Genomic DNA, 10224 nt, shown 5'->3' with positions numbered 1-10224 from the left:
TGGACTGTTACGTTGTAGTTTCCAAGGTGTGCAGTTGCTTCTTTGGGCAGGTCAGACTGGACCCAGTGGATGTACACCATGGAAACTCCAGAGTAACAGGTCACAAGAGTAGCTTAAATATGTTATAAAAGTGTGCGTGTTAAAATGTGGAACTTTTATGAACTAAAAATATTTCACATTTTAAGGGAAAATACGAATATTTAATCTAGTTAAAATTTTTACATAATTTCTCTTTTTTTTTTAATGTCTTAATGTGAAAATCAAAAGCAACAGCTTCAACCATTTTCAGGAACTTCCAAGACTAATGGAAAGAATTATCCTAAGAGCAAAGACAGAGAGTAGGCCCACTGTTTACAAATAGATCCCTACTAAAGGAATTAAATGAACAAGTGGTAGATTAAACCATAAACTATGAGACAGATTATTTGTCTACCAGTCAAAAACAACAAGATGAATCATTCAAGGATTTTAATAATTTAAAATTCTAATCAACATAAAAAAAAAGGTAGAAAACACTATGAACAAATGTTAGATTAACCATAAATCATCATCAGTCAATTTGTTCATGGATTATTTTTTTTATATAATAAACCCTGCTCCCCACTCACCCCCAAGAAAAAGCTGTATCACAATGAAGCATGATGAAGACACAGGCAAGTTTAATTATTTATCCGACCCTGGAGCATAAAAACAATGCGTCTGAAGTAGGAATACATATCCAATAATTTCAAATACTATTACTTCATCCAGTCAATGATTGTTATTTCTGATTTATTGATTTTCAATATGGCTAATAATAATAATAATAATCATCCTTTCTAGTATAGGCACAAGGCCTGAAATTTGGTGGAGGAAGGGACTAGTGAGTTACATCGACCCTAGTACTCAACAGGTACTTAATTTATCGACCCCGAAAGTAGGAAAGGCAAAGTCAACCTCGGTGGAATTTGAACTCAGAACATAAAGATGGGCAAAATGCCACCAAGCATTTCGCTCAGCATGCTAACGATTCTACCAGCTCACTGCCTTAATAATAATAATAATCCTTTCTACTAAAGGTGCAAGGCCTGAAATTTGAGGGAAAGGGACTAGTTGATTATATCGACCTCAGTGTTTCACTGGTATTTATTTTATTGGCCCCCGAAAGGATGAAAGGTAAAGTCGACCTCAGCAGAATTTGAACTCAGAATGTAGCAATGAACACAATACTGCTAAGCATTTCATCCAGTGTGCAAACAATTCTGCCAGCTCACCGACTTAATAATAATAATAATAATAATAATAATAATAACAATCTCTGTTGGAGTAAGTTCCTAAATATCTAGGCATGTGAATCAATTTCTATTCCTGCTTTGAAGACTTTTAACATTCATTCCTAGTGGAAAGGCATGAATGTCACACCTGCCGTTTTCCATCACTTAAATCTCAAACTTTATAAGAAATACTCATCATCAACAACAGGATCAACAACAACAATGGACAGGGAAAATATATATGAAGTAAGGTCAGAAAAGTTGGTTTTTGTTTATAAATTAACAGAAATAATAGAGACATTGGTAAATTCCTACGATTTTAAGATTTATGGTAGAATACAGAATACTGGAATATAATGAAGCTTATAAGAATAATAAATAAAAAGTTTCTGATCTGATAAAATCTGTCCAAGGTAAATCTGCAAATGCATGCACTCTCGCACACGTGCACAGACATCCACTAACACACATATAAACACACACACACATTCATACGTGTTATTGACATACACACAAATGTACATGTTCAAATCCATAAACATTTGATTTTGCAGGAAACATCACTTTTTCATATCACAATCCAGAGACCATGGCTCTAGTTCTCTATGAGAAAGAAAAAAAGAAGTATATGGAAGAGGCAAGAGTTTAAAATACAGAAATGGCAGAATTACAAGAAAGAATTGTTTGATTTCAGAGAGAAAGAAAATCATGATAAAAGAGAGAGAAAAAAAAAAGTGTTGTAAATCTCATTTTTTTTTCTTGTGAAATTTTTTTCTTTTATTTTCATCTATTTTTAAAAATTTATTTTGTTCCTTTAGTGATTCTGTTAGTGTTGACACCCTTAAGGTAAACTGTTTTAAGGTTCCTGTGATTTTAGACCTAACAGGCCAAAGTAGATTATATATATATTGCATATCTCTTTCCCTCTCCTTTTCTCTCTTATTCTCTCCATCAATCAATCAATCTCTCTCTCTCTTTTTCTCTCTGGTCATATTAAAGCTATTCCATGTCTTCATTCAACCCTGCCCTAAAGCCTTGCCAAAAAAAAAAAGAAAAAAAACCCAGGGTAAAGTTTGTTTGATTGTTAAATGTACAGGGAACAGCTGTTGACGGAGAGCAGCAGCAGCTGTAGTGGGAGGGGGGGCAGAGTAGTTTGAAAATTGAACAGCTGCTGGTAGAGACATCTGCTGGTCAGGTGTAGAACTTTAACTGTCGAGGTCACACATTATCTCTGAGCTAAATATCAGCTCTCATGTGCTTTGTTGCTGTAAGGCAGAATTGGTGTTGCCAGCTGAGGACTTGGGTGGAATTCTCTTCAATAACGGATTGTCATAGACCCAATGCTCTCCTACTTCATGGAAGTACTGAAAATGGGGAAAAAAAAAAAAAAATTTCTATGGATTATGGATATCATCAAAGAAAGATCAATATACATGCAGACACACAAACAAGTGTTTATCAAATGTTTTTATGTTTTTTTTTTTGATGATGAAAAAATTCTTTTAAGAAGAATTTACAATTCAATAATCATTCAACCGTGTCCAGTGAGTTTTTTCTAAAAACCATCCAGCTTCAACAATATCATTGAATGTTTGTGATGGAGCAAAGCACATAATTTCATTTAAGCAGATGACAGTGTGCCATGTCCTGAGGTGGTGCCATGTAAAAAGCACCTGGCACAAGTGGTTGGTTTTACGAAGGGCACGCAGACACATAGAAACCATGTCAAAACAGGCAACTGGAACCCAGTGCACCTTTCTGATTTGCCAGCTCCTGTCAAACCATCCAATCCGTACCAACATGGAAAACGGACATTAAATGATGACGACGACGATGATGATGATGATGAACACATGCATGGCATTATCAAGCCTCAACAAAAGTGAAATCCATTTCTTGTTTTTCTAAGCCACTGCTGTGACAATATTTGCCTCACTTCAATATATACTGTGTTTTTAACACAGGTCAAAGACATTTTACCTCAGACTGTTCTAGATAATTCCACAGCATCTTGTCTTCTAATGGTGTTTATACATTCAGTATGAGACACAGAAGATGATAGTAATTTAACGTTGTTTCAACTGCAGATACTGAGTTTTTTTTCAGCCCAGTAAGCTTTCTGCAATATCAGTGAATGTATTATTGACCATTTGCTATATATAGAGACAAATTTCATTTAAGCAGGTGACTGTCAGATACACAGCACTGACAAGCTTTGGCAAAACAGAATGCGTCTGTCGTTATCGTAAATCACTGTTATAATAATGTTCACCTCACTGATATATATATATATATATATATATATACACATAATTAAGGGATCAGCAACAGTTGCTGATCCCTTAATTATGTTTATAAATTTATAAGAACTTTTAAATAAGTTCTTCACCGATGATGGTGTTTACATACCAAAGTGCTTGGTAAAAATTATTAATAAATTAATATTCCTTTACCCTTTTATTTGTTATATATATATAAGAATTTAAAAAAATACATTGTAAATAAAAAATGGCATAAAAAACTCAAAAGGAACTCAGCCACCTCGTCTCCATGAGGTACAACAGTCAAGCACATGCCGAAGAGTATTAAACATTGTTTTGTTTCACAGCAGGTCAATTTATAGCTAAATATACCGAGTTCAACTTGTGTTAATATGAAACACAGAGCAAATGATGGGATGTACATGAAATAGCTTGACTTACTAGAAGTAACAGCGAAATGTCCTTCATGCTAGAAAAAGGGGTCAGAGCAGACCTGAGGCAAATATACATTAAACTAATGGTGATGTATAGATCAATAAAGCTGTGATCAAAACAAATTCTGACACATTTACCAGGAAGATGCTGTAAAGACTCTTAGACAAGTTTCTTAATTGGGAAACTAAAAACCTCAAACAACAGTGAAATGATAATTTCTGTTGTTGAATTGTAGCTAAAATAGTGTTTATCAAAAAAAGAAAAAAAAAAAACTCAAAATGATAAAGAAATAAAAAAAAATTAAAAAACTGAGAGAATAGAATGAGAAGAAATGCATTATTTACTAAAAGCTCAGATGTGCTTACTTTAGTTTCCCAAACAAATCCCTTTTCTTTCCGTTCTTTGGCTTCATCCCGCTGCCGTTGTTCCAAAAGATGCTTAGCTTCAGTTGCACTGTTAATATTTTTGATCTTCAAGTTATAAGTAACATCTCTCCAGAGACTGAAGATTGATTAAGAAAAAGAAAAAAAAAATGATATTAATTAATAAAGTTAAATTAAAAATACAACAGAATGTAGACCTTACAATAATCGTTGATTAATTTGTTAGCATTTAGAGTATTCTCTCAAATATTCTTTTGAATGAATTACACATTATTTTGTAGCTTTAATATATCAGTGACATGATTGCTGAATCTTAGAATGACATTGTAGGATAGGTGTGAGAGGCTGAATCTGGCTTGTTTGAATATAAAAGAGGTAGAATATTTGGAGCTGATATGGCTGGTCAAAATGCTGAATGGCTATGTTTATCTGAGAATGAAGGGTGAGAGTTAGAAGTGAAAATGTCTCAATCTCAAGATAGAAATAAAGTGTGGAAAGAGGTTAGAGGGGAGGGGGGTGAGATTCGATCTTGGAATGCTGGACCTTGCAGAAACTGATGAAAAAATAACTGCAACACAAGCAGCAATGTACTGTGTTGAGACAGATGTAGCCAACCCATGCCAGCACGGAGAAATAAAATATAAAATGATGATAATAAGCAGAGTTATTATTATTATTATGCTGATAAAGGCACTGAGCTGTCAGAATTGTTGCTGTGCTTAGTGACATTTCTCTGGCTTTATGTTCTGAGTTCAAATTGGCCTTTCATCCTTTTCAGAACTGATAAAACGAGTAAGAGTCAAGCAGTGGGGATATCACTGTAATGGATTAGTCCCCTCCCCAACAAGATTTCAGGCCTTGCGCCTAAAGTAGAGAGGACCACCTTTATTCTTTTCTACTCTAGGCACAAGGCCCAAAATTAATTAATTAACCGTTTCGTTACCAACCTGGCTGAAACCACCTCTGGCTCTGAGTACAAATGTCTTGTTTTCCTAAGTTTTCAATTAAAATCTTCCACCAAATAACTTTAGTCAAAATTTATGTTCCTAACACTAGCTGAATGATAACCAAGTTATTTTACTAAATTCCTTATTATATTTAAAGTAATTGAAAGAAACACAGAGCATCTCAAAATGAATACGGTAACGAAAGGGTTAAAGCCAGGTGGAAATTTTAAAATTGTAATCATTAGAATTTGATCTCGTTAAGTTTGAAGAAGTTAAATGAATTTTCGGAGAGATACACTAATTTTGTCTTCCTTAGTAATCACAAAAACAAAAACCTTAGTCCATTAATTTTAATATGAAATTACATAATAAAGTAAGATTACATGAAAAATATAACAAGCTCTTAATTGAACTCGTTATAGTATCTCTTCTGTTATGTTTCCATTAAATTACGTTATCTTTCCTTCAATTAAATTTGAAAATAATGAAAAATTTAGCAAAATAACTGTCATTATTAAGCTGGTGTTTGGGACATAAATTAGCATAAAATTTTGATGGAAGGTTTTTAATTAAAGACCATTTTAAAACAAGAAGCTTGCATTGAAGAATCACAGGTTCTTCAATCCAAACTTAGTATCAGAAGTGTTAAAGCACAGAATATAAAACAATTTCTTACTTTCGAGATTCCATAGCATCTTGTTTGTCAAGTTCCTGCACTTGTTTCTTTATTATTGGCATTCTTTTGGTGTCAACAAATACTTCATTCATCTGAAATTTATTAAGAATAGAAACAAAAATACAACAAAACAAAAATTTAGCTGCAACTATTTCGAATATGTTAGCATTATATTTACTAGAGAAACTAATATTCTCACAGTCTCACCAGAAACAGAATATCCAAGATTCCACATATGGATACGAACCTTACACTGCACTACCTCACCTATAACTTACCTGTAATCTTCCTTACCATTCCATTTCTCACGATGGCTGGGACAAGGACAGATTGAGTGCAGGGGATGGACCCTATGGGTGCATATATAAAATTTAAACCACTTCTGATAGATAACTCACTGCATCTCTTCTTCCGTCTATTTCAAGTGCAATCAGAATATACGTCTCAAAGAAGTAGGATATGTTTCAAGTGGAGTAGATAGAGGCATTGGACATAAAAAAACAAAATGTGACAAATGTTGATGCTGTGACACAAGACAGAAATTAATGTTCCTCTAATGAAGGGCTCTGATGAGTAAAGTAATTTCATCACACACACACACACCATCATCATCATCATCATTCAAGTTCTTTTTTCCAAGCTGGGTTGGGCCATTTGACAGGAGCTGGCCAGTGCAGGCTCCGGTTGTCTGTTTTGGCATGGTTTCTATGGTTTCTATGGTTGGGTGCCTTTCCTAACAGCCATATACAGAATTTTTAGTTTCACTTCATATCTGATTTATGTTGACATTACAAGCCTATCATTTCCAAAAACACCTGTGCTGGTGGACACATGAAAAGCACTCAATATACTCTATAAAGTGTTGGCATTAGGAAGGGCATCCAGCCATAGAAACCATGCCAAAACAGACAACTGGAGCCTGGTGCAGCCCTCCAGCTGGCCAGCCCTGGTCAAATCATCCAACCCATGCCAGCATGGAAGATGGACGTTAAATGATGATGATGATGACAATAATGATCCAAATTTGTATGACGACCAACTAAATTCAATAGAAAGCTAAAATAAGAACAAGCCTGGAAAATTCTTATTTGTATTAAAAATTTGGTTGAAATATGAACAAAGGAAATATATTCAATAATGAAGACTTAATGTTAAATTTTAAAACAAGTGAAAAGCTTTCAGCAAGAATAAAAAATGAAACGGTGAGGCATCTACTTACTCCTGATGAATGTTTAGCATACATTACACCATTCCATTCACCTTCAATACTACAAAAGGGTTTTTTCTCATTAGCTGCCAGAATTTCAGCTGTAATCCTATGTTTCTTACCACCATAAAAAGGCTGTGTGAATAATTAAAAATACATAAATAAAACCAAAACAGATTTAAGGAAGTGCAACAATAATTCTAATTATGTTAGGCCAGGAGTGGAGGAACTCGCTGCCTGCTGAAATGATTACTGCCCTTGTAAATCAAGTTGATGATTTCTAAAAAGGATGCAATGGTACTGTACATGATTGCCAAGAACTCAAAATTTTAATAACTTTGTATTAAGTAAACAAATAAAATGTAAACATGTGGATTCTATGCATCTTTCATTCATATAATTCCATAATTTCAAATTCAAATTTCTTATCTAGCTTCATATTTTTGATGAAATGATTATCTCCCTTATAATAGCTGTGACCATTAAGGGAACCATATATTGATAACCTTCTCTAAAAATCTATAAAAGAAAAACAACCATAAAAACAGTTGAACTTTAAGAATAAAATAGCAATTTGATGTAAGTTACATACTTATAAATTTGGAAAATTAACAATTCTTTTCGCAATGGCACCCAACAAGGTATGCACATAATTTGTGCCAGCACTATAAAAAGTCTGTGTTCCATGTTCGCAATGGGGTAGGATGGTACCACAAGAGCTGGCCAGGCCGATGCCTGCACTGGACTTCTGGGATGGTTTTGGCAAGATTAGGTGAGTAGTGCTTTTTACGTGGCACAAGCACAGGTGAGCTAAGTTTTGGCAAGGTTTTTACAGCTGGATGCTCTTTCTAACACTAACCACTTTACAGTGAGGGCACCTGCACTGACAGGGTCATCAAGTACTTGCAAGGCAAAAACTTTTAAAAGGGGAGGCAACATTGGAGGAGGTGCTGATGAAAAGGTTATAGCGAGACAGATATATTGATTTAATAAAATTCAGAACAACAATCATAGGTGCAGGTGTAGCTTAGTTCACTTCCCAACCACATGAGTTTGGGTTCAGTCCCACTGCATGGCACTTCGGGCAACTGTCTTCTACTATAGCCCTGGGCCAACCAAAACCTTGTGAGTGGATTTGACAGGTGGACTCTGAGATGATGCTGTTGTGTGTGTGCCTCCGTCTTGGCATCAGATGATGGCTGCAAGCAAGTGTCACCCTTATCCAGATGCTTTCGCTCGTTTCCATTCTTCCTCAACAATATGTCTGGTCATTCAGAGTCACCACCTTGCTTAGCGACAGGAAGAACATCCGGCCATGTAAAATCTAGCTCAAAAAGTTCCATCTTACGCAAGGATGGAAAAGTGAATGTTAACACAATAATGACGATGACTAGAATGTCTATGAATAATAAATTTGTTTACATAAATATTCCAAAGCCGCATTTAGGGGCGTTACCTTATAATTATCAAGAACTATTATCGTTTATACTTTCCTCCATAAATTTTTAGTCTTTCTTGTATAAATTATGTCAATTTAAGTGTTGGGTAACCTATGTTTGTAAATACTAACTTGTAACTTTGGCACTAAGTCACATAAAGGATACAGTTAACTGATTCAATCCCCAGTATATTACAGGTAGTTAATTCATGGTGCTGATAAACAGATAGTCAACTTCAGGGGTGTTTTCACTCAGAAGATGAAGGGACATAACTCAACACTACCATTCAGTTCGGCAAAACTATTTCTGTCGCTTTTATGCCTTTAAGTTACAAAATACCATATTTTTTTTCTTTTCAATGCTTGCATGGTTGAGATGGGAAGATTTTCTAAGGCTGAATGCCCTTCCTGTTGGCAATCTTCACCTGTTTCCAAACAAGGTAATATTTTCCCCTATGGTCTGACATGTTTTTATTGAAAATTGGAAACAAAAACATGCAGCTTGTATGAGAGAGAGAGAGGGCTATTATTTTAAGCTGTTAAGGGTCATATATAAACAAAAGTATTTCTTTAAAAGCTTCCTGCACACCAACCTTCGTATGAAATTCAATATTTGCACTATAGCCACTCTTTGGACAAGTCAAAGAGACTTTACCACCAAGCTCAACCCAAGGAACTGTTAAAATGGACCTGTAAGAAAATAAGAAAAGTTATTTAAAGACATAAATAGATTAGTTCAACAGCTACAGATAACATCCGCATGTCCACACACACGCGCACCCACTGATTTCAAATTTTGGTACAAGGCCAGCAATTTCTGAGGAGGGGGGTAAGTTGATTACATCAACCCCAGTACACAACTGGTACATAATTTATAGACCTTGAAAGAATGAACACGGAACATAAAGACAGACAAAATGCTGCTGTTAGGCATTCTGCCTGGTATGCTAATGACTCTGCCAGCTCGGATACAAATATTGGGTAATAAAAAATGGAATGACACATAAAATACCATTATTCTACAAAATGATTTTATTTTGGCATGAATTTTCATAAATCACGATTTTATGTCTTTTGATGACAGTCATTGCCTACTCTCCCATTTCATAAGAATCATCAACCATCCTTCCACCCTCATCCACCATTTACTATTTCCACCCCTCAACTCCACCCAATTTCTACAGTCATCATTTGCCCTTCCTTGCCCCTCCCCTCCAATGTATATCTATCATCAACCGATCCTCAACGTTTGTCCTTCGTTATATTTCACCCCCCCTCCCTCTGACCCATTACCCATCCCTCAATCTCCGTTTCTCTGTCACCCCTCCCATTTACCTTCTTATACCTCCATGGTTCATCCTGACAGTTCAACTTTACTTTATCCCTCATTCCAGCTTCACCTCACCTTCTCTCCTATAAGTAGCCATGCAGCTCCTGTACAGCAAAAAACGTGTGGTTCTGGTCCTTCTCTCACACTTCAACAGAGCATAAAGCTACCTCCCTCTCTACAGTAACCCCACAAGCTGAGGAGGTTTTTAGTCTTGTGAGCTGAGCAAAAACTAAATGTTTCATTTCCTCTTTTATCTTTAATAAAAAAAAAAACCAACATCTTACATTTTTTTTG

The 10224-nt window shown here is 35.2% G+C and overlaps 1 protein-coding gene across 3 annotated transcripts in view; it reads right to left on the bottom strand.

The window, feature by feature from the left end:
• Positions 1-453: 453 nt before the first annotated feature.
• Positions 454-10224, bottom strand: part of LOC106876619 (oxysterol-binding protein-related protein 9) — a 108849-nt gene continuing 99078 nt past the window's right edge. For all 3 annotated transcript variants that reach the window (XM_052969912.1, XM_052969914.1, XM_052969915.1), the window contains 5 exons: positions 9194-9290; positions 7175-7297; positions 5956-6047; positions 4315-4450; positions 454-2617 (listed from right to left, as the gene is read on the bottom strand). In XM_052969912.1, the coding sequence (XP_052825872.1) occupies positions 2504-2617; positions 4315-4450; positions 5956-6047; positions 7175-7297; positions 9194-9290 (562 nt within the window). In that variant the 3' untranslated portion in view covers positions 454-2503. The remainder of the gene's footprint in view (positions 2618-4314; positions 4451-5955; positions 6048-7174; positions 7298-9193; positions 9291-10224) is intronic.

This window comes from Octopus bimaculoides, chromosome 8 (genome assembly GCF_001194135.2).
Source record: "Octopus bimaculoides isolate UCB-OBI-ISO-001 chromosome 8, ASM119413v2, whole genome shotgun sequence".
Lineage (NCBI taxonomy): Eukaryota > Metazoa > Mollusca > Cephalopoda > Octopoda > Octopodidae > Octopus > Octopus bimaculoides.
This window is presented reverse-complemented; position numbering and strand designations above follow the sequence as displayed.